We start from the raw sequence: 24689 nt of genomic DNA, 5'->3' as shown, positions 1-24689 counted from the left end.
GTGGTTTCTCATTTAAAATATATATCAATAAAGTGCATTTTAATTTGAAGCTTATTTGCTTAATTTAATAACACTTTTGGTTTCTGCCTGCATACATATAATAATGCTAACAATCAAAATAAACCAGTGGACTTATTTAAATTATGTCGACCGCTGTGGTACAAATGAGTACATCTCACAAGGAGGAAAGGAAAAGTGCTATCTGGCATCACCCTATTTAAGAAATTTTCGAGGGGTGAAGGTCGGATGCATTTCAGACTTTTTAGAATGCATGCAATCATAGCATGTGTGTATATACATGTATTGCATTTACATAATTATGATTTCCATACTGACACAGTATGACAAAACGGTGTGTGACTAAATTGCATTGGAGACTGTCCATAAATGCGTACATGTAGATACCCCCCCTCCCCAACACACACACGTATAACCCTTCAAGGTTGTTCAGACGTGTCCCTGAATACCCTAAAACTATTTTACTACTATACACGTTATGAATATTTAGTATGTATCACAAAACAAACATTTGCAGAAATAAAAAAAAAACAAAAAACCTCGATAAAGTCATTTAAATGTAGTACAATTTGTTTATCACAACAACTGTATTTCGAATTATTCAATGTTATCATAATATTCGATTGCACATATATATGATATATTTAAATTTCAAATCACGCCTTATAGACCTCTCCTCACCAAATTTCCAATATTGCAATAAAGGTCGATCTGATAAGGCCTCATCCGTTTTATTCCAAACTTACATTACGTGAAACGATAATTAATGATGATGAGGAGAGAGAGAGAGAGAGAGAGAGAGAGAGAGAGAGAGAGAGAGAGAGAATCCAACAAAAAAGCCGAATCTACACTGTGAACTTTGATTCAATACATGCACTTGTACTATTTGTTTTTGAATAGCGATGTTATAAGTACACTTACCGGAGTTAGAGTGGAGGATAGTTGCTATTTAGGGCACCTGTTCCCGGACTCACAAAACATTGGTACTGTATGTGTTATTGTATACAAACATGGATCACGTTAAAATCGATGAAATAACGTTCCTATAATGTGCAATTTGTGCACCATATGCTTCTTAATAAAGATTCTCACTGCCTACACCATCATTGGGGCTCAACAGAACATGTGTATTTGAGTGGAAGTTACATATATCCTAGTAATATTGAAACTAAATGAAACGTTCAAGTAGCCCTGTCATCACTCTACGTCACTGTCAGTCTAATGAGGAACCGCGATTCCGTTTTTCCAAATGTGGTAATAAATTTGTCAACGATCTGTTTTATTTTTATTTTGGCGGTATTTAAAAATATCCGATTTCAATTCTTTCCGGGTTCTCGACTGCTGATGTCAGCAGTGACCAAATTAAAGTTGATTCTGTAAATTGAAGCTTTAATTTGGCTTCTAGATATTGTCAAGTACCAAATACACTGAAATTTAAGGAATTTTAAAATGACAACATCAAACTTTAAATCATTAAAAAGAACTATGTATATTTATTTCTAAAATTCAGGAGATAGTCTGCTGTCCTCCATGACACGTATTTTTATCAAATGTCCTTACCTGTTTGTTTTCACTATGTCTCATCTCTATTTTGTGCTAACGAATATATATATGCATATATTATTTATATATTTATACCCTTGAAAATATTGTTTATATGATTACAAAATCATAGCTATATACCTAATGTAAATCATGTACCCATTATGAATGGTTTGAGAGAATAAATGAAATGAAAGAATTTTGGGAAAACAAAGATTACATAAGAGACATTTTGAACAGCGGATGAGGGCGTGTCAATTGCATTGTACCTGTTCGTGAGGCATTCAATGCACATTGACTAATCTGAGATAACGCACATGGTTTACAACAAATGGAATTATTGGGTATCGGAAGGTCTTCATCCGTGGAGAGACGCATTGGAAAGGGAAGGGGGATGGGGTGGGACCAATTCAGATCTCCACCAGCATCTTAACCTTTCTTTTTGTCCTGAATCTGATGACACAGTATAATTATTATCGGGTAAAAGGTCAGTTTACTAGTCAGACAGGTCGTGGTGTAAACAAGAAACTTCATTTCAAACCTTAAGATATTTTATTCTAAACTAACAAAAAATATGTGTAAAAAAAATTAATAACACCTTAAGCCGCATGGTGACAATGTCCAGTTTTAATTGTAACAGACAAATCGCGGTTTAATACATAAATAGTTATATAAATTTGAATTTATTTTTTTTAAATCTAGAAACAGCTACATGTATTTGAATTGAATATGAGAATGTTTTTGATATGAAATTGTGTCAGCTATTTTCGGTTTTGACGTATACCACTTATTGTCTCAGAGAGAGAGAGAGAGAGAGAGAGAGAGAGAGAGAGAGACATAACAGGCTAAAAAAACGATCGAAGTCGTTTTATTTTAAATGGATTAAATAGTTGTTAGTAGAATTTATGTTTGTTGTTATGTATTGCTTGTAAAATATGACGAGGAAGGATGTTTCTATGAGAGACAATGGAGAACTTAACGGAGAGAGTGGTGCTTGCCACTTGAGTACTTAAATAGATTATTGAATGGAGAAACCATAAAACTCTCATAATTTTCTTCTGCAAAGTTTGGTCAGAGCTAGTCGATGTAAGGTCAGGTCCAGTAAAAATTATTTGAAGTTGTCCGACTAATCTTGAGCTAAAAATAAAAATGAACCCAGATGCAGAAATTAAATTTTGAAAATCAATGGCGGATCAAGGATTCTAAGAAAGGGAAGAGGTGTCTTAGATTTCTTGAAAAGAATAATAATCAATAAGAATCAAAGTAAAGAAGGATTGAAATATTAGAAAAATAGAAGATTAATGGAATGAATTTTTGAAATTAATATATTGGAGCTAGGGGTTAAGTTTCACGGAAGCCGAATGATTTCGCGAAATTATCAAGGAAAGCGCAGGTCAAGGTCGAGTTGATTTTCGCACTGCTTAACATAATTAGTTAACTATTCTTACTTGAGATTAATTAAGTCTGTCATTACTACATTGCGCGTTGTGGAGCAGCCCAATGGATGTGTCCTAATTTGCTCCCTAGAAAACCTTAGATTAGCAAGCCAAAAACAATACACATGTAATTTACAGTGTACATACGTTCGTAGAATAGTGTAGTTTTAGTGGTAGTGTATTAACATTTTTTGATATCCGTAGCCATCTTTTGTAAAGCTTTTCGTCTGTCCTGAGGTAGGGACAGGTATATATAAGAGAGAGAGGGGGGGGGGGGTATCATTTTGGTAATAATCGGTAAGTACAACTTTTGCAGCAGTGAATATCCTCTGCTAAAACGTATGTCAACGCACTCCAAGTAAAATGTCAAAGCCAAGTTCAGGTTTCTAAAATGTGCACTGTACAAGACTAGGATATCACATGCACGCCTTTAAAAAAAATATACAAAGTCTCGCGAAAATATAAATTTCATTTGCAAAGTTTCAATGACGATTTTAAAATCTTTAACGATCAGGGACTGCATTGATATCCTTTCCGAATACACTTTGGGCATATTGTATAGGACAAAAATAGCAGCAGTGATGCACGAGGAGTTGATCCAAGGCATGTCGGTATTCGTTATCACCAACGCACGAACGCAGGGTCACTATATATAGCACGAGTAATAGCAACCGTATAAAAATGTTTATCAAAATGTTGAATAATGAATTCAAAATCGGCGTTAATAGGTCACCGCCAAAACATCGAGAGAAGAGAAAATGTTCCTGATCAACAGACACGCCGCTAGTACTTTGTATGTCAGAGGAATGTACATCGCACTTCACCGAGAAAATTCAGGATTATTTTCGAATTTTCATGATCAACAGAAATAATTTTTCATTCGAAATCTACATAACATTTTTAGTTTACTATTTACTTACCCCCCTATCTGTGCCCCCTCAATAATGTTATCCGAGTGTGCACTCCAAGCAGCCCGCTTATCAGTTATATTGCGTAATTATTCATTCAATATAAAAAACAGAACTAGCCAGGGATGTCTGTGTGCCGCAGTTTAAATACGACGCCGCGTTGCAAAGGTTTGTCCCCTTAAATCTTACACTGTGCATAAAGCGTTGTAATGTTACATGTACCTCCCAAAAAAACCTGAGGGAAAGAGAGAGAGAGTGTGTGTGCGTGTGTGTGAGAAAGGAAAGAACCCACCAGACACAAAGACCAATTAATTTAAAAGACAAGTTATTATCTAAATAATTTTAATGAGTATTAATTGTTTATACGGTATCAGTAGACATGAGTTTTAGATAGGAAATACAGAGATCATTATGGTGATGTCTGGAGGAATAAAATTTAATATATGGGGGTAATTTGCATACAGTTGTAATTGTCGAAGCCGACTTTGTATAAATTGTCCCATACATGTACATATGCTTTCATGTTGTTATGACTCCAATATATATACTAACAGCATATTTAATGAATTTGTGATTTTGGGACATTTGATTTGAGTATATATCCTGGTTTGTGTTAATTAGTTTAATCGGATAATATTTCCCAAAATTAATTTCATTTCTTACAATTCAATGCAAAAAGACGAGAATACTAATCTTCATTTATGAAAATGTACATAAATACTGAAAAATGTAAATCAATTTCCCCGCGCAATGATTCACTTAGCAACCAGTCACCACCATGAATGGTGATGAATCGTCGAGCTGTGAAGATTCTAGTTCTGCGGAATTGTAAACAGAGTTAGGTGGAGTTTGCTACGAACTTCATATACGTATACATGTATGTATATGCTACGCATGTTATGCATATCTCTCTGTGCTTTAGAAATCTAATTGGAAGTCGCCCCTACAGAGATTGAGAAAATGCGGGAAATTGCATTGTTTAGTCTTTGAAACTATCCCAAAACAAATTTTCAGATATCAGAAAATGCATTTTTTTAAATAATAGTTTCTACTACATTGTACAGGTACTTGAAAACTTATCCTTGTATGCATTATTGTCGCTAATATTTAATCCGACTACTACGGATTACTCCGTTTACCTGATCAAGACATACGGCTCACGGCGGGTGTGACCGGTCGACAGGGGTTGCTTACACCCCCTAGACACCTGATTCCACCTCTGGTATATCCAGGGGTCCGTGTATAAATAGTAGTCTATATTCTTCCTTTTTGATGAAAGGTGAAGATAACGAACAGTGATCAATCTCATAACTCCCATAAACAATACAAAATAGACAGTTGGGCTAACACAGACCCCTGGACACACCAGAAGTGGGATCAGGTGCCTAGGAGGAGTAAGCATCTCCTGTCGACCGGTAAATTACAAAGACATTTTTTTAAATACATTCCGACTTTTCTCAGCTATTCTACATTGCAAAGACCAAATAACAGGAGTTCGAGCGTTTGCTCCAAGCCTTTTCTTATAAACACCGATGATAGATGGGGGGGCACTTTCGGCAAGGTAAGATCATTATTCTCGACGTCACGTCTTGATATATGTAAGCGTCGTACCTACTCTTTCTTGTTTCATCTTCCTCAAATTTCTCTAAAATATTACATCCAAACCATTGCAATATCTAGATTTCTGCATGTATTTATCACGCCCACAAAGATAACCGCAGAACAACAATATGTTTTTTTGTGCTTTTATTGATATATGATGCGCTTAAGTGGGGTTCTCTGTTTAGCAACAAAATGAAATACACAAAGATATATATATATATATATATATATATATATATATATATATATATATATATATATAATCCAAATAGAAAGAGTTGATATCACACAGTCAAATTAATTCAATAAAAAATCAGGAAAATATACAGTTCCAAAATATATCAATAAAAAGGCAGGAAAATATACAGTTCCAAAATATATCAATAAAAAAGCAGGAAAATATACAGTTCCAAAATATATCAATAAAAAAGCAGGAAAATATACAGTTCAATAAAAAAGCAGGAAAATATACAGTTCAATAAAAAAAACAGGAAAATATACAGTTCAATATGTGTATATATATATATATCCAATATATAATAAAAGTCAAGAAACACAAAACTCGAATAACATTTCACTGTTAGCGCTTTCGGCTTTAATGCCTCTTCAGACAGTTATAAAATGAAATTATTTCATTTTATAACTGTCTGAAGAGGCATTAAAGCCGAAAGCGCTTTCGGCTTTAATGCCTCTTCAGACAGTTATAAAATGAAATTATTTCATTTTATAACTGTCTGAAGAGGCATTAAAGCCGAAAGCGCTAACAGTGAAATGTTATTCGAGTTTTGTGTTTCTTGATTTTTATTATTGGATGTATTTACTGTATCAAATACCGAATTCTTTTTTACAAACTATATATATATATATATATATATATATATATAAATCTCTTTACTGGCCTTGTATCTTCTCAGATCCGACACTTTAAGAAATAGAGTGTTGTTGGGTTTTCGTGCTTTTATATATTTATATACATATATATATATATATATATATATATATATATATATATATAAACTATAAACTTGTATCATTTTATGAAATAGTTCATTTGGAAGACTTACATCAATCATTATTTGCGAAATAAAGTTCGAGTTTTCGTGGATGTTGCGGGATAACCCCCGGGGTAGAAAATTGTTTGTTTTAAAAGATAAAAACAGGCATTTATATTTCAAAATCATTTTGAGACCGGGGAGGTTGTCCTGCATCTATGAAACGCCAAAATAATATAAACTCAAATAATTGAAGATGTCGTTAATTATTTGAAGATATTATGAATTCAATCTTCAATTATTAATTAATGCGCGCTTTAATTGAATTGGTGATATCATTGATTACTCTATTGAATTGATGACCGATATAATTGAATTGTCGTTCTTCTCAGATGAATTGATGATATCAACAATTGAATTGATGCTAGCTACAATTCAATTAAAGAGAGGAATTTTTCATTTAATGGGCGCATCACTTCAATTAAAGCTCGCAATAATTGAATTATTAATCTCTTCAATTTTAATTGTAGCGCGCAATTGCATTATTATTCTCTTCAATGACACCGTTAATGCAATTGATGCACACAATAATTCTTTTAGAGAGGACAATGTAATTAGATTTATCTTTAATCCAACATATCCACGATTACATTAATGAGTGAACTGATGCGCGCATTAATTACTACCTTCAACAAATACATTGTAAATAAGTAAAGATATCTTCAATTGAATTTAAGAGATCATAAATGCCGAGTCCCAAATGCAACATTTGGGGGAATCACATAAATTAATGCGCGCATTGAATGAATTGATGGGAGCAATAATTGAATTGATGCGTGTATAAAGTCAATCATTGCTCTCATCAATTGAATTAATGCACATATCAAATCAATTATTGCTTTCGTTAATTTAATTGATGCGCGCATGAATTCAATTATTGCGCGCAATAATTTAATTGATGCTCTGTTCAATATTGAATTGAAGAGAACAATAATTGATTTGGTGCGCGTATCAATTAGATTATTAACATTCGCTTATCGATATTTTGAAAACAAAACGAAAGTCAAGATGCAAAGCGAAGTCTACTGAGTTAATGATACAGAATGGCTCAGCAGGGAAAATGAATATTCAGTAGTCACTGTAATACTAAAGATACGCATGACGGATTCGTAACAAAATCTCTTATTGTAATACTATGAGCTGTAATGATTTTTATTTTGAAAAAAAAAAAAATCTTTCCGAAATATTCATATTTACGTCAGATCATGCCAGATCCAATTATGCAGTATCAATATTTTCAACAGATATTAGGAGTTAAGCTTATTAGTTATAGACAACAGCTATTTAACAGTACTAATATATATGTATTTATTGAAGATACCTAATTATCATTTCCTAACATCTATTGGTTGTTAGCATTGTCACCTAGTCAGATGACATTAATATTCATAGCACGGGCTGTTAGAGCCCGTGTAAGGTAATTCATACAGGTGAAGCCATTCGAAGGCTCTTTCTCTTGCAGTCCGGATGCTTTTACTAGTCTACCTGTCATGGGCGATTCTGGAGATGAAATGTCCTGATTGGAAAACAGCGACAGAAACACTGTGCCTGCAGAAACTCTTGGTAACCCTTCATTAGAAATTTCAGACGTTGTAAAGCTCGTTACGGGGGTGTTACAAACTCAATTTCAAAATCTGTCAGTTCAGCTTAAATTAGAGCAGACCGAATCTATCGCAAAGAAACTTAAAGAAAATTCGGCACTTAAAATCAAATCCGAAGCTAATCGCACACAATACGATTTCAACGCAGAAATACTTGACGGATTGGACAAATTAGAATTGAGAGCGTTCGATAATAAAGACAGCGAGTCGGTGAGTATTAGAGGCGATTTAAGAAGGAAACTGAAAACTCGCCAGAACCATATTAGAATAGCCGATTCCTCCCCAGCAGGCTGGAGAACGGTTAACGAGTATCAGTCAAGAGAAATTTCGGATGACGAAAAGAAAATCCGAAGTGCTGAAAACCGCACCCTCAAACAAAAGCAGGGACAGAACAAGCGCTTTCATCCGTATGGAAACTACAAAGCCCCACCAGCGGCAGCAGCAGGTTCGGCAGCCCAACTTGCTTCTTCTGGGCCTTACTCTACTGCAGAATTTCAGTCATTTCCATACCAGCAACAGCCCTTTCGTGGCAAACCTACAAGGCGTCAACCATAACCCAGTGATGTTTGCTTCAGCTGTTTCGCTACTGAACACTGGAAAACCAACTGTCCAAAAAAGAAACCACAAAGTCAATGATAAGTATACAGGTTGTACTGGTTATTCTACCATTGATGGCCAGGTTAAATTCTTTCAGAAAAATTATACAAAAATATCAATGATAAAAAACAATTTACAAAGAAATATTGGCAAATGGAGAGAAATTGGTACAAATCCATTTATTTTGAAAGTTATTGAATCTGCCTATGAAATTCCATTTGTTTCAAATCCACCTCAAATGTTATTTCAAAATAATAGGACTGCTATTCATAGTACTGAATTTGTTACATCCGAAATTTCGGACTTATTGAATAAATCGTGTATAATAGAAGTTCCATTTCAGCCATTTATTTGCAGTCCTTTGAGTGTTGCCGGAAACAGGACCAAAAAGAGGTTGATTCTTGATCTTAGTAGGTTAAATAAATATGTAAAGTATGATAAGATCCAAGTTTAAAGACTGGACGACAGCACTAGATTACTTCGAAAAATATTGCTTTTGCATCAAATTCGATCGAAAATCAGGATATCATCACATAGACATAGTTAAAAATTATCAGACTTATTTTGGATTTCAGTGGAATAACAAATATTATTGCTATACTGTTCTTCCTTTTGGCCTTTCATCTGCTCCGTTTATTTTTACTAAATGCATAAGACCAGTTGTAAAGTTCTTGAGGAAAAGTGGCATCAGGATCGTATTATATTTAGATGACGGTTTAGCGTTTGCTTCTACGGAGAATCAGTGTATTTTATATTCTACTTTCATCCAAAAAACGTTGTCAGATACTGGACTCTTGGTCAATTTTGAAAATTCAGAATTTAAACCAACTCAAGTCTTGGTTAGGTATTACATGGAATTCAAGGCTATTTTCCATTTCAGTTCTAGACAGACGAATAGACGATATCTTTAGTTTACGAAGAACAATCAGTCGATTTCCCAACGTAACTGCAAGGGAACTGGCAAAAGTAGTGGGGGAAATTATTTCCATGACGCCCGTGATGGGTAATATATACAATATAATGACAAGATTTTCTTCTATCGAAAGTGCCAAAAGGGAATCGTGGGATTCCAGATTATTATTTGATTATCAAGACCAAGTTCTTGCCGAACTTCATTTTTGGATAAAATGTATTCATAATTTAGTGAAAATATAAGATGTCTACAATCTGTTAAAAGAAAGAATGTTATCATTTATTCAGATGCCAGTGATTTGACATCAAGTGCTTACACAGTTGAGGTCAATTCAAAAGTGTTTCATTTAATGTGGAAAGAACATGAGAAAAATAAGAGTTCGACTTGGAGAGAATCGAAGGCCATAGAGTTGACATTAGTTTCCTTTCAGAAAGAATTACAAAAATGACAGTGAAGTGATTTACAGACAATCAAAATTTGCACAAAGATAGTACACTCCGGTAGCATGAAACATGACTTACAAGTTTTGGAGTACAATATTTTCAGAATATATGCGTCTAAAACAAAATTTCTTTAGATGTTCTATGGGTTCTGCGAAAGGAAAACGATAAAGCAGAATATTAGCAAGTTTATTGATCATGACGATTGGGAGGTTACTATAGAATTTTTCGAATTTGTAAGTTCCATGTTTGGCCCTTTCTCCGTTGATAGATTTGCTAACTTTAACAATCGTAAAGTTGTTAGATGTAAAACTTATACGGTACCAATTTTGATGCACCAAATAATGTCTCGTCAGTGATGCTCAATCGAAATGTTCGAAATCCGAATTTCTAAATTTTATAACAGCAATTAAATATATACATCCGTATTTTCAAGATAGTAACGAAGTACTTAGCTACTGGGCTGTAGAGACCCTCAGGGACTTAACAGTCCACCAGTAGAGGCCTCGACCCAGGGGTCATAATGTAAAACTTATACGGTACCAATTTTGATGCACCAGATGCGCATTTCGACAAATAATGTCTCTTCAGTGATGCCCAACCGAAATGTTTGAAATCCGAAATAACAATGAAGTTTTAGAGCTATTATAGCCAAAAACAGCGTGCCAAAAAAAAAGTGGAGTCAAATTCGTCTAAGGATGAGAGCTATGCATGAGGGAGATAATCCTTAATTTTAAAATGAATTTCTAAATTTTATAACAGCAATTAAATATATGCAAGGTGAAGATAACGAACAGTGATCAATCTCATAACTCCTACCAGCAATACAAAATAGATAGTTGGGCAAACACGGACCCCTGGACACACCAGAGGTGGGATCAGGTGCCTAGGAGGAGTAAGCGTCCCCGGTTGACCGGTCACACCCGCCGTGAGCCCCATATCCTGATCAGGTAAACGGAGCCATCCGCAGTCAAAATCAGTGTGCCAAGAACGGCTTAACAATCGGCATGAAACACGTCAGACAGCACCTGACCCAATGCGAGGTTACACCGACGAACTAGACCGCTACAACGACCATAGAATCCGCGCAATGCTGACCCCAACCGAGATCGCCGAAATCCCTGCACCACCAACCCGCCTGCCAGTAGCCTACCTCGATTCAAAAACTGACCATACCCAGAACAAACTCTTGCATATCGAATCAGTTGAGATATATAAACACCATATGCAGGTGATAATGGAATATTGCTACACAAATATGGGAAGTTGACGATGGAGAAGCTGAAATCATCCCGTTTGTCATACAGCTGAGTTGTCAGTTTGCCGTACATCCGTATTTTCAAGCTAATAACGAAGTACTTAGCTACTGGGCTGTAGAGACCCTCGGGGACTCACAGTCCACCAGCAGATACAATTCAAAATTTTGGAACCCTGAATCGGAAGCAGTGGATTGTTTTACACAAGATTGGGTAGGTGAAAATAACTGGTTGATTCCTCCCATTCATTTGATAGTTTCTACAGTAAAACATTTACTAGAATGCAAAGCACATGGTACACTGATCATACCCAACTGGCCTTCCGCCGCTTTTTGGCCAATGTTGTTCGATCAAGATCTTTATTATAAGGTTTATGTGAAAGACGTGCTTTTGTTTAGAGATACTCGAGATATACTCATTCATGGTAAGAACAAAAACTGTATATTTGGTTCCATATACATTGTATTTTGATTCTGGAATACTTGTTGTGCGCTTGAATGCGACCATATCTTAAGGGTGGTTGGTGTATTGCAGATGATTAGGTCCTGGTACACCCTAGAGAGTTAATAGCAGTGGCATAAGTGAGGGATGTATTGCAGAAGACAAGTGGTCCTGGTACATTCATAAGTGTATTGCAGGCGATGAAGGTCCTGGTACACCTTATATAAATATATTTCTAGATTATACGTTAATGTTTTGTTATAAAAACACATTTTTCAGATAAATTCAAGGTGGGCAGATTGAAGGAAATCAGCCGAAAGTTACAAGATTGTCCTCTATCAGAACTTGTTTCTGAACTACCTAAATACTGTCTGGCATCTAAGGCGAAGAATACAACAATACAATACAGGTATACGTTTAACACCTTTTACAAATGGTGCAACGGCTGCACTCCTGCAATTCATTCTCTTCCTGCTTTGGAGACCAACGTAGCACTTTACATTATTCACTTAACAAAGGAATATAGATCGTCCGCCAAGATACATTCAGCTACTCATGCTATTAGTTGGGCACATTCTCTAGCAGGTTATGTTGATCCTTGTGACTCTGATCTTGTGAAAACTATTAAGGAAGGGGCAATAAGGGAAACATCAAAACCAGTTACCAAAAAGGAACCGTTTACACCTGAACACTTGAGGACTCTTGTATCTACGTTGGGAAGAGATTTAAATTTGTACAATTTGAGGACATTGTGTATGTGTTTATTAGGTTTTGCAGGGTTTTTTCCAGATTCTCGGAAATAGTTAATATTCGCTTTTCAGATGTTCATTTACAAACTAGTTGTGTCGAAATCAACATAGTTAAAAGCAAGACAGATGTGTATAAAACTGGTCACAAGGTGTATATTTCTAGAACATTTTCTGATACCTGTCCTATAAATATGTTAGAAAAGTACTTAGAATTGTCAAATGCTGATATGCAATCTTCTCAATACTTGTTAAGATCCTTGTCCTTTTGTAAGAAATACAATACTTATAAACTCAGATCAGAGAACCGTCCGATTTCTTACACAAGGGCTAGAGAGATCATCTTGGATGCACTTCAAAAGATTGGTTTAGACAAGCCTAAGTCTGAGATCGGGTGGCTCTACTTCAGCCGCAGCTTCAGGTGTTTGCGATCGACTGTTTAAAAAGCATGGGCGGTGGCGGTCTGATAAAGCTGAAGACGGCTATGTCAAAGAAAATTTATTAAAAAAAACTATCAGTAAAAACATTTGGGTATTTAGTATACATACTGGTCTTCTTTATCATCGAAATAATTAAACTGCACATAAGAGCGCTTCATATCCTATCTAACGTGTTTGTGTTTATTTTATAAATGTTTTATGTTCGTTTGAGTGAAACGAATAAGAACATAAATGTATTTATTGAAGATACCCAAACACGTGTACGTGTTTATCATTTCCTAACATCTATTGGTTGTTAGCATTGTCACCTAGTCACGTGACATTAATATTCATAGCACGGGCTGTTAGGGCCCGTGTAAGGTATTTCATACAGGTAAAGCTATTCGAAGGCTCTTTCTTTTGCAGTCCGTTTAGTCTCACCCACCCACCCGATGCTGTGTACTGTGAATTTTATATTTTGTTATTCTTTATTTGTAGAATTCGGAGAGAAGTGCATAAAGAGAGTGCATAAACTTTGTAACTGTGTACTGAATTACTCGAAATAATTAAACTGCACATAAGAGCGCTTCGTATCCTATCTATCGTGTTTGTGTTTATTTTATAAATGTTTTATGTTCGTTTGAGTGAAACGAATAAGAACATAATGATGTATTTGAGGAAATTTTGAAAATATATTCATACCAAATTCAGTCGCAACTATCACTTTCAAATACGACATCCATACCTATGCTCTCTGCGTGCAGGGACATTAACCAAGTCTCTTACTTCTAAGAGTAGATGTTACATAAATCCCATATGCGCAAGGTTTATATCCCTTGGTCCTCACCTCTTAATGTTATAGACTCTTGATCGTTTCATTTTGTTTCTTTATCACTGTGTCTGTATTGTGTCTGTGTTGTCTGATGGCCTCATTCATCACTTCCACTATCTCTCTCACATTGTCTGTGGCAACACCTTTTTTCAGGGGCTTCTGTGGCATCACATTCAAATTCACACGGCCTCTCACCTCTGCTCGGCGCGGGTTCGAATCCCGCTCGCGTCGGTAAGTGAAAAAATTTCCCAGTTTGCTTGCGGAAGGTCGGTGGTCTCTTCCCAGGTACATTGTATCTGGGTTCTTTTCCGCCAATAAAAGACTGGCCGCCATCATATAACTAAAAAATTGTTGAGTGTGGCGGAAAACATCAATCATCATCATTTAATCCACGATAATTTTAACAACACAGTCAAGATCACTTCGTATCTAATTTGTCCAAGTTCATCCATTTAAAGATGGCAGAATTTATTCAAAAACTTCTACGCGAGAAGAAAAAATCTCTCGCTGTGGCCTTCAATTCGACATTTAGTTATATAGACGACGTTTTGTGTATTAACAATAATAACTTTCATTCATATGTCGATTCGATATATCCCTGTGAGCTCGAAATAAAAGACACCAGAGAGTCGTCCACTTCTGCTTCATACTTAGATATTTTATTGAAAGTAGGCATTAACGGCAAACTGACAACTCAACTGTATGACAAACGGGATGATTTTAGCTCCTCCATCGTCAACTTCCCATATTTATTTATGTAGCAATATTCCATTATCACTGGCATATGGTCTTTATGTCTCTCAATTGATTCAATACGCAAGAGCTTGTTCTGCGTATGGTCAGTTTCTAAATCGAGGCATGCTACTGACAAACAAGTTGATGGTAGAGGGGTTTCAATAGTCTCGTTTAAAGTCAGCATTTCACAAGTTCTATGGTCATTATAACGATCTAGTTTGCCAATGCAACCTATCATTGAGTAAAATGCTGTCTGACGTGTTTAATACCGATTGTTAGATCGTTCTTGGCACACTGATTTTGAAAACGGATAACTCCGTTTACCTGAAGAAGATATAGGGCTCATGGTGGGTGTGACCGATCGAGAAGGGATGCTTACTCCTCCTAGGCATCTGACCCCACCTCTGGTGTGTCCAGGGGTCCGTGTTTGTCCAACTATATATTTTTATTGCTTATAGGAGTTATGAAATTGATCACTGTTCGTCACGAACAGTTATCAATCGCATAACTCCTACCAGCAATACAAAAAAGTGTATGAATACATCGCGTTTTCGGATTTATTGATGTGTAAACTCTTGTTCAGCTTTATTTTTGTCTAATCAAAACAATGGTCCATATTTGTCGGTTTTTCCCCTTTGTTAAAACATAGGTGGCGCAACGAACTTTTAGGTTCAATACACACTTCCGGTAGTAAATACACTCGAAAGCGAAAGAGATAATTTCATCGGTCATGCCAACGTGCTGCTGTGTTCCTGGTTGTTCAACTCGCGGTGGTTTGAATTTTCCAAAAGATAAAAAGGTTAGGAAACTTTGGTTTCTGGCAATCAAAAGAAATTGTGATGAATTTCGCTACAAACTCTAGTGCCCTGGGTCCTACAGTGTCGTGTGTCACAATCATTTTATCGAAGACGATTTCATCACAGTAACTTCACACGGTAAGTATTATTTTGAATATTTATAGTTTTCAATGATATGAAACGATGTTATGTTAACATTAATGTTGGATATAAACGTTTTATGAAGTTATAGTAGGCTGATTTTACCGGGGGGGGGGGGGGGTACTTTGTGTATTTATAAATACTAAATAGTATAACAAAAAGAGGCACTTACTTTGTGCTGTGGAATGTGCTCTAACTTAAAAGGGACTATAAAATGCATTTGAGGGGAGGTTTCAAATTTCGGAGAAAATAAAGGATAGGGAATATCAAATCACACTTGATTGTAAATACAGTCCTATTTTTACATCAGTTCAGATTTATTGTTGTTGTTTTTAAAATAATTTGATTCTTGTTGACTGAATTGTTTTTGTTTTTTCACCAAGCGGAAAAGTTGAAAAAATTGACAACCTCAAAATGTGCAATGAAACTGTCGAACTTGTGAACTCACTATGAAGTTTGCTTTTTCATTGCTATTTTGTTGTGTCATAACTCACACACTACCATGACCACTATTATACTGAGCTAGCCAGCAGAAGAAAACAATGAAGACCGACACGTGTGCAGAATTTAAAGAACCTGAAGAAATGTCATACAGCCTAAGACTAACTATTATCTTTGAATTTCCATAATTCCATTGAAAAAAAAAGTTCAATTGAATTTTAATCAGAGACATATATTTATCTATATTTATATTACACACACTGCAAATGTGTGTGTCTGTTCTAATGTAAAATTTTACGATTCAATTTAAGTGAAAATACATTATGTATTATACATTTATATACTACTAGCTGCTCAAACCTCCAACCACAGATTTATTTGAGCTTCCATTAAGATGAAATTCTAAAACATGTATTAAAAATATTAAATTACATGCAAGATAAAAAAAGATAGATATAATAGGAACATATATGATATTATAATTATTTAATTAGGAACTGATCCATTGAAGAGGCAAAGAAAGCCAGATGCTGTGCCGTCAGTTTTCCCAGGGAGTGGATACAGGGATACTGACCATGCAAGAAGTGAAAGGAGAGCTGCTCGCAATTGCCGTACGATGGAGGAAAAGGGTGAAACAGAAGAGGTCTTTATGGAATGTGACGATGCTGACGTTTCGAATGTCTCAAGCTTTTGTACCATAGAGACAATGGATAATGACATAGCAGCATCAGCTCGAATTAATGATCTTCATGTCCAACAGAGTGAAGATGTAAGCCTCAAAGAGGCATCATGTCAAACTCTCCCAACACCCATGATGTCTATTGAAAATTTCTTTCATGACAGCGAGGGTTTAATGTTTTACACTGGCCTTGCTTCTTACACAGATTTTCTTTTTGTACTGCATTGTTTAGGTGAAGCTGCCTATCATCTCAGATATTTGTATAACCAAGTTCAAAATTTATCAGTTGAAAACCAACTTTTTCTAACTTTGATCAAATTAAGACAGAACAAACCCAACTTTGAATTAAGTCGCTTATTTGGCATATCACAAACAACTGTAGATAACATTTGGATTACATGGGTTAACTTCATGGCAAGACAATTTCAAGAAATAAATTTCTGGCCTGACAGAGACACCGTCACTTTCTTTTCACCCTGCGACTTCTTTCAAAAATTTCCCTCAACAAGAGTTATAATTGATGGGACCGAGATCCCAGTGAAAAAACCCAAACCCCCTGTTGCACAACAGTCAACCTTTTCTACTTACAAAAACAGAAACACTGTTAAAGTGCTTGTTGGTGCCACACCTGGAGGACTTGTATCATACATTTCTCCAGCATATGGGAGGTCTACCAGTGGTAGGCAAGTCGTTGAACGTAGCTCTCTTATTAACATATGCGACCCTGGGGATAAATGTCAGATAAAGGATTCAATGTCCAGGATCTCTTTGCACCAAAGGATGTAAAGGTTAACATTCCGACATTTTTTAAAAAGCAAAATCGTATGTCAAATAAGATTGTTTTAAGAGACAGAAATATTTCGAGTAAGCGAGTGCATATTGAGAGGTTGATTGGACTTGCTAAAACATTCAAAATTTTAAAAGGACCTCTTAACTCTACAGAGACAAAATTAGCTAGTGAAATTTCTTTTGTTTGTTTCATTCTGTGCAATTTTCGAAAGTGCATTGTTCCTAGACATGCTTAAGGAAATTGTTAGCCATGATTATCAAAATTGGTTGTCACAGTAATGTTTATTGGCCATATTTATGTATATGGAGCATGTTTATATATATATCCTGTATATATACAGGACTTTATCTTTATAATACTGTACAAGTTCAAAGATTAGAATAAAATAGACTAAGATATGTACTTAATACTATTATTCATACAGCCACACCCCAGATTGAATTCAAATGTATCATAAATAGATGTACTTTATGAAAATATTAACTTTACAAAGAGGTACATTCTATATTGATCACTATTCAATGTTAATATGTGTATGTCAAATGTATACAAATGCTAAATTAAATCAATTGGGTATGATTTTAAGATTTATTCAGCATTTAGATGATAATAAAATCTGTTTAATACAGATTTCTTGAAATGACAATTGAAGAATTTTTCTAGTTTCTGGAGCATTATTTCTATGAATGTGTTGTTTCTGTATACTTTGATTGTCTACATGTCTTTTAAAGTATAAACTACAAAAATACATTCCTTTCTACCTGAACAGAACAGTTGTCCCTGGATTTGATAGTAATAGTCATGAGATTTTTCAAGTTCCAATTCACCATTCACATTTTTAAGATAAGAGACAGATTCCTCTGATATTTCTTTGTTTTTTGCTGTGTATGGACATTTGATTTCCACCAATGTGTTGTCATTAATAATAGCATCAGGCGATGCAGCCAAATATGGGTGTGTTTTAGACACAAAAATGCCACATTTAAGGGCATGCAATTCAGATTTATCTTGAAATCCCTGTAAAGCAAGAGCTTCATAGCATTTACCATGTAAAATAGCTGGAGCAAATATTTGTGGTCAATATTTTGTCAGATTATTTGCTACTTTGTTGAAGTCAGTCTTCTCTGTTGCTTTGCAAATTTTGCCAAAGTTAGATGAGTGAATTCTTTTCCTCCGTTCATTATGCCAAATTGGATTACTGCTCTGTCCACACGTCTGTCTTTCTGTCTTAAAAATGTCATCATCACTTATATGTGTTATGTTCATTTGTCTTAACCAATTGTCGGAGAGCGATTTTTGTAGATAGTCATGATCATTATCTAAACCTACTGTATTTGCTAATGCATACAGCTGAGAGACTGGGGAAGAATTTATCTTTGGATGGTTTAACCACACATTTCGAAAAGTGTCTTGGTATCCAGCTGCATTCTGAAATTCTCTTGGCCGAGGGTCAAAGTTAACATCCAGGTCTCGATTTGCCAAAGGCAAGTCTTTTGCCTTGATCGGACTGCCTTTATACGGTTTAGTTTGGTGAAAGGTTTCGAGATTTTGGGTGCAGGTTTCTTCTGTTACAATTTCACCACACTCACAAAACATTTGCAATGCAAATAACACAGTACACACATGTTTACATGTAGCAGATGGACCCATCCCAGCTGCACATTCACACTGGCACTGCACAACACAGCCATCAACACACACATCAACTTTGTATGAAATATTCCTCTTCATCTCTGCTTTACATTCAGCCCTTACAAAAAACATGTCTACATCACACGCCAATCGCACATATTTCAGAAACTTGCTTTCATATATATATATTTCACATGGTCATCAAGACCTTTCCCCATTTCCCCCAAATAAGCAGCAATTGCTTCTTCTTTAACAGGTGTGACTTGCGTGTCTTTGTTTACATCTTTAAACTGATCGTAATTTGGGACTTTCATTTCATACTCTCGCTCAACTTTTTCACAGCCACCAAAATTATCATTGCTGTCATAAGCTTCAAGTCGGAAAAAAAAGCACAGACTTGTGTTTTCATTTAATATATTTAATGAAACTTCTACACGCGATTGGAATTTTATCGAGGAAATTCGGTTGAATACACGCAAAATATCGAACAGACCTTTCTACGAGCTCTCTTTTCCGACACGAAACTCGCGCATTTCACCGGTGCAATTCACTTCTCAGATCCTTAAGACACCACGATCCGTAATCAGACATTTTAAGCTTAGAAAAACAAGGTCGGTATTTCACGTAGACAAAAGAATCCAAGTTAGATCTTCAGTGTTACGGAGGCGAGAAAAGTATTGAACCTGATCGGTGAGCGCGACACCTACATGTAGATTTCAGGGCAGATAATCTGGAGTTTGATTTGCCATTGTAATAAATAAGATTGGAATTATATAACTATAAGCATTTTCTCTCTGTATAGAACCGGCTTGTTTGTATTATTGCGATTCGTTTGTTGTTGTTGTTGTCTTTTTTTTAATTCTAAATTTTTGTTGTTTGCTTTCAAACAATCAGTCCTAACACGGTCTACAAAATTTACCAAAATTCCATCGGGTTCATTGCATGAATGTGTCATAACGTTCGTGACTCATAAATATCGTTTCTAACGTTATTTGACGTGGTATGGGGAATTACCTTAAAAAGAAGTTTTCAAAAGAAAATTTTGAACATTAAAATATGAATATGGCTTTTACGTCCTAGGACTTTAATAAGTAGGGTATGATCGATTTAAAGATAAAGATAATCTACTGATAGTTAGTGGATTTTTAGAGAAAAATCATTTATCGCGTTACGTAACTGTATTGCGCTAAACAAACATTCCAGGTTTCAACAAAATCAATTCCCCCACGTTTGTAGAAAGCACCTTATTATCAAAGCATCGTTAAAGGTACTATAGCTTAATGATTAAAGAAGTTATTAATGCTCAGACGTAAGTTGAGAAGACAAGTTTATCGATCGCCTGATTATGCTAAGTGGGGATTGACTTAACCTGTCATAATTTCAACGCACTAGTTATCATTAACATTAATTCAATATGTCTTTACTTTTCAAAAGAATTGTCATATGACATTCATCATATGACATTGAAGACGGACGCAAACAACAAGAAATGTAATTTTTATCAATAGTTTTTTCCACAATCAACGACCTTCTCGGTAAAGTTAAAACTTATCGTGTTCTTGTCATTCATAATTTAAAAAACAGATAGTCGTGTTACACTTTAAAGCTTGCCCAAGAATTCCGGAATTTAAAAATATTGCGTGCTATAGAAAAGAATGTCAAAAAAGGATCAATAGAAGGTTCTTCTAACAGAATATTTATAGTAGCTTATAGTGGAAGCCATTCCGATCTTAAAATTCGAAAAAATCGATGTATATTTACATGCCTTCAAACTGAGAGGATTTTAAAACAATTGTCTTTGTAATTGAGTTGATATCATCTGTTACGCATTGTTAATGAAATTTTGAGTAAGTACCTGATCAATAACATTTACCATGACAACTCATTATACAAATATAACCCGGATCAATTCTGGCATGACAGTAACTGACAAGCCATTGGTATATATTATATTTGTTTAACCTGCACACTAATTGTGAATACGGTTCTCCGTTTACCTGATCAAGATATATGGCGGTTGTGATCGGTCGACAGGGAATGCTCACTCCTCCTAGACAACTGATCCCACATCTGGTATATCAAGAGGTCCGTGTTTGCCTAACTCAATTTTGTATTCCATAAAGGACTAAACTTTTTTCAATTTTCAGCAAAATAAATTCCTTTCATGCCTAGAAGTACTTTAAATGTGTTTTTAATGAAATGTTTTGCATATTTTTCGAGTTTAAAAGCTATGAAATTCAAATCGTGCAATATTTACGCGCCATTATGTGTGACGTCATTTGCGACCTCGAGCGAGAAGGCTTAAACACAGTTGTTAACCATTTCATAAACAGATTAGATTTAATCGACAAAAAGCCAATTATCACGTGAAGAGCTTGTAAATTACATTGCATTAGGGTGTTTTGTGCCATTTAAGGGCGTTCCAGCTGTCAGTAGAAAGGATTTAGACTGAATTTTTTTCCAATCTTTCGACGGAAGGTGTGGATAATTTTTATCCGCGCAAGGACTGTGCTATAAATTAAAACTCAGTTGCTTTTGTACGTGTACTTTTTCAAAAAACAGTTGGACAGAGACCCAGATAAACTGCAAGAAAGTGGCTTTATCGAAACTAACAGTACAAGGCTTACATTTTATGGATTATGTTGTGGTCTCTAATACAAATTCGCACAATCTGACTAAAGTACAGACCTATATTATAATAATAATATAGGTCTGTACTTTAGTCAGATTGAAATTCGCACCAACTGACCTTCGCCTTGTAACAACATATAACCTGGGCTCCCAGTTTCTACTTAATGGTAGATTTACAAAACTTTTAGACATAAAAAAACAATTGAACTTTCAATCATAAAAAAAGTGAAATTAACGAACAGTGATCAATGAAAGCTGAATATAACGAACAGTGATCAATCTCATAACTCCTATTAGCAATACAAAATAGAGAAATGGGCAAACAAGGATCCCTGGACATACCACAGGTGTGACCAGATGCCTGGGAGGAGTAAGCATCTCCTGTCAACCGTTCACGCCCGCCATGAACCCTATATCTTGATCAGTTAAACGGAGTTGTCCATATTCAAAATCTGTGTGTCAAGAACGGCCTAACAAACGGTATGAAACACGTCAGACATCATATGACCCAATTGACAAACTAGATTGTTATAAGGACCATAGAATTTGCGAAATGCTGGCGTTAAACGGGACTGTTGAAACCCTTGTAACATTAACTTGTTTATCAGTAGCATGTCCCGATTAAAAAAGTTACCATACGCAGAACAAGCTCTTGCGTATCGGATCAGTTGAGAGATATAAACACCATTTGCAGGTGATAATGGGATGCTTTTACATAAATTTGGGAAGTTGACATTGGAGAAGCTGAGATCATCTCCTTTGTCATAAAGTTGAGTAGTTAGTTTGCCGTTTATATCTATTTTCAATAAAATACCCAAGTAAGAAGCGGTTGTGGAGGACTCTGTGATGTCTTTTATCTCGAATTCACAGGTATATATCGAGCTGAAGGCCATAGCAAGTGATTTCGTTTTGCATGTAAAAGCTTTTGAATAAACTCTACTTCATAAGAATATAGTAACAGGTCAGCTAACAAAGGAACACAATTCGTGCCCATGAGAATTCCAACAGACTGTTGGAAGACCTGGTCACCAAAAACTACGAAGATATTCTCAATGAGGAACTCCAAGTACGATTACCAACTGAGGAATTAATGCCAAGTTCGTTTTACTATAAATAATAAAATAGTATATCTCCTAACTTTGAATTGAATTATAACGCTATCATGTTTAAATGAACTCGTAACATCAAGTACTGCTTCCTAACGACGTCACAATTTAAAATAACGATAATAATAGAATTGCTTTATTAAAGGAAGGTATTGTGATTTCCGCTTTTAAAACTGTTTATATTCATTTATTTTTCGAAATGCACCCGTGACAGTAGGCCTACATGTAGTTGTCTATGATGTAACGTTTCATAATTTGTCTAATACAGAAAATGATAATTATAGGCCTAATAATTGCACTGTTTATTTCAAAATGCAACGCCAATTACAGATGTTTATAGGAATAACATTACCAAAATAGTGTTTAAACAACAACCTATGTAAACAATATTTACTCGCAATATATATCGTGTGTACTGGTGGTTATAAATTATAACATATGAAACTTGGAAATTTGTCAACATCGAAATAATTGTTGTCCATGGTGAATAAACCAGGCCCTAAAAGCTGAGTTTTTATCAGTTGGTCTAAGAAGGTCGCAAGTGCGTCACTGTAACACGTGACTACCTAACTATTTACTGAGACTTACTGAAATCGGAGTTGATGTTTAAATCCGTATTGTGGCTTATTATCACAATATTTCGGCGAACTAATTAGTAGAATTACTATAAGCACAAGAAAGACAAAATGCATACACTTTTATATACTTTGGAAACATACGATGTTTCATTTAAAGGAGTTTTGAGATTTACCACTCTTCGTTATTTTCACCTTTCATTGAAAGAGCAGCGTTACAACGAAAACGAATGTGTAGACAAGGCAGGTAGCACAGGTATTCACATTCCTAGATGTGAACACTTTGTATTGGCATTGTTCCTGGGAATTCAATTTGCCTAAAACACACCATGGATGTGTTATATAATTGTAGAGAAGAGAATTAGAGACCAATGACAGAGTATGCGACTAACTGTAAATATTCTAGCAGTACTCAGGAATCTGAAGGAAATCATACTCAGACATTTTAAAGGTAAAACTTTTGACAGGTAAAACAATATGGGAATTATCATCAACAGAGCCCATAAACTGATATTAGTACACGTTTGAAAAAAACATTTTAGTGCAATGCTGACCTAGCGGAAAAACGACGGGGGTACCAGCAACCAATTAACATTCAGAAAAACAAAACATCGGCTCTGGAGAAGCAATGAATTCTGAAATTATCAACCAATTAAAGGAAAAGCCGACTTGAGATGGAATTAGACATTTGAAATATGGACCGGAATTATGATAATTATTACAAAATGTCTAATTGACAATTATATAGAAGTATCACCAACAAAAAGTAAACAGAAAATTATAAGTAGGATATATTCAAACCATCATAAAATAGAGGCAAATAAGACAATACAATAAATGCATGAAAAGGTTAAGATAACGAACAGTGATCAATCTAATTATAATTCCTATAAAGAAAACAAAATTAAGAGCAAGGCGAACATGGACCCCTGTACACACCATACGAGGGATCAAGTGCCTAGGAGAAGTAAGCATCCCCCTGTGACCCTTATACATGTACCTTGGTTAGCTAAACGAAGTTATTCGCAGTCAAAATCTATGTGCAAAGAACGACCTTACAATTAGTATGAAACACGCCAGACAGCATTTGACTCAATGACAGGATGAATGTGTGCATTAGATCGTTATAACGACCATATAATTTGCGAAATGCTGACTTTAAACGGGACAGTGGAAACCCATATAACATAAATCTATTTGCGAAGAAGACCATCTAAAATGCCCCCAATTCTGGAATCATCAGCTGATGAGATATAGTAGACATTATGACAGAAAAACGGGCCACGTCGTTTTTGACAACGATCAGATATCATTTATTACTTTTAAAAGTTTTCATTACGTGAATATTCAACACTGTTA

General features: G+C 35.3%; 3 protein-coding genes across 6 annotated transcripts in view; 2 read left to right on the top strand and 1 right to left on the bottom strand.

Annotated features, from left to right (window-relative positions):
* LOC125665551 (uncharacterized) overlaps positions 1-4071 on the bottom strand; it is a 48786-nt gene extending 44715 nt beyond the window's left edge. For 3 of the 4 annotated variants that reach the window (XM_048898249.2, XM_056152298.1, XM_056152299.1), the window contains exon 1: positions 3917-4071. The gene's annotated coding sequence lies outside the window, so the exon portion shown is untranslated. Of the gene's footprint in view, positions 1-939; positions 1113-3916 lie in introns of those variants that run through there. The other variant, XM_048898250.2, reaches the window with a different exon arrangement.
* Positions 4072-8275: 4204 nt separating this feature from the next.
* Positions 8276-13557, top strand: LOC125665553 (uncharacterized). Its single transcript, XM_056152297.1, has 4 exons — positions 8276-8806; positions 9637-9759; positions 12086-12215; positions 13470-13557. The coding sequence occupies exons 1-4, from the start codon at positions 8491-8493 to the stop codon at positions 13501-13503; spliced, it is 603 nt and encodes a 200-aa protein (XP_056008272.1). The 5' UTR covers positions 8276-8490; the 3' UTR covers positions 13504-13557.
* Positions 13558-16409: 2852 nt separating this feature from the next.
* Positions 16410-17788, top strand: LOC130051046 (uncharacterized). Its single transcript, XM_056152296.1, has one exon. It carries the CDS (start codon positions 16534-16536, stop codon positions 17380-17382), a length of 849 nt encoding a protein of 282 aa, XP_056008271.1. The 5' UTR covers positions 16410-16533; the 3' UTR covers positions 17383-17788.
* Positions 17789-24689: the final 6901 nt, after the last annotated feature.

This window comes from Ostrea edulis, chromosome 10, assembly GCF_947568905.1.
Source record: "Ostrea edulis chromosome 10, xbOstEdul1.1, whole genome shotgun sequence".
NCBI classification, from domain to species: Eukaryota; Metazoa; Mollusca; class Bivalvia; order Ostreida; family Ostreidae; genus Ostrea; species Ostrea edulis.
The sequence above is the reverse complement of the archived record's forward strand: the minus strand, read 5'-3'. Positions and strand labels throughout refer to the sequence as shown.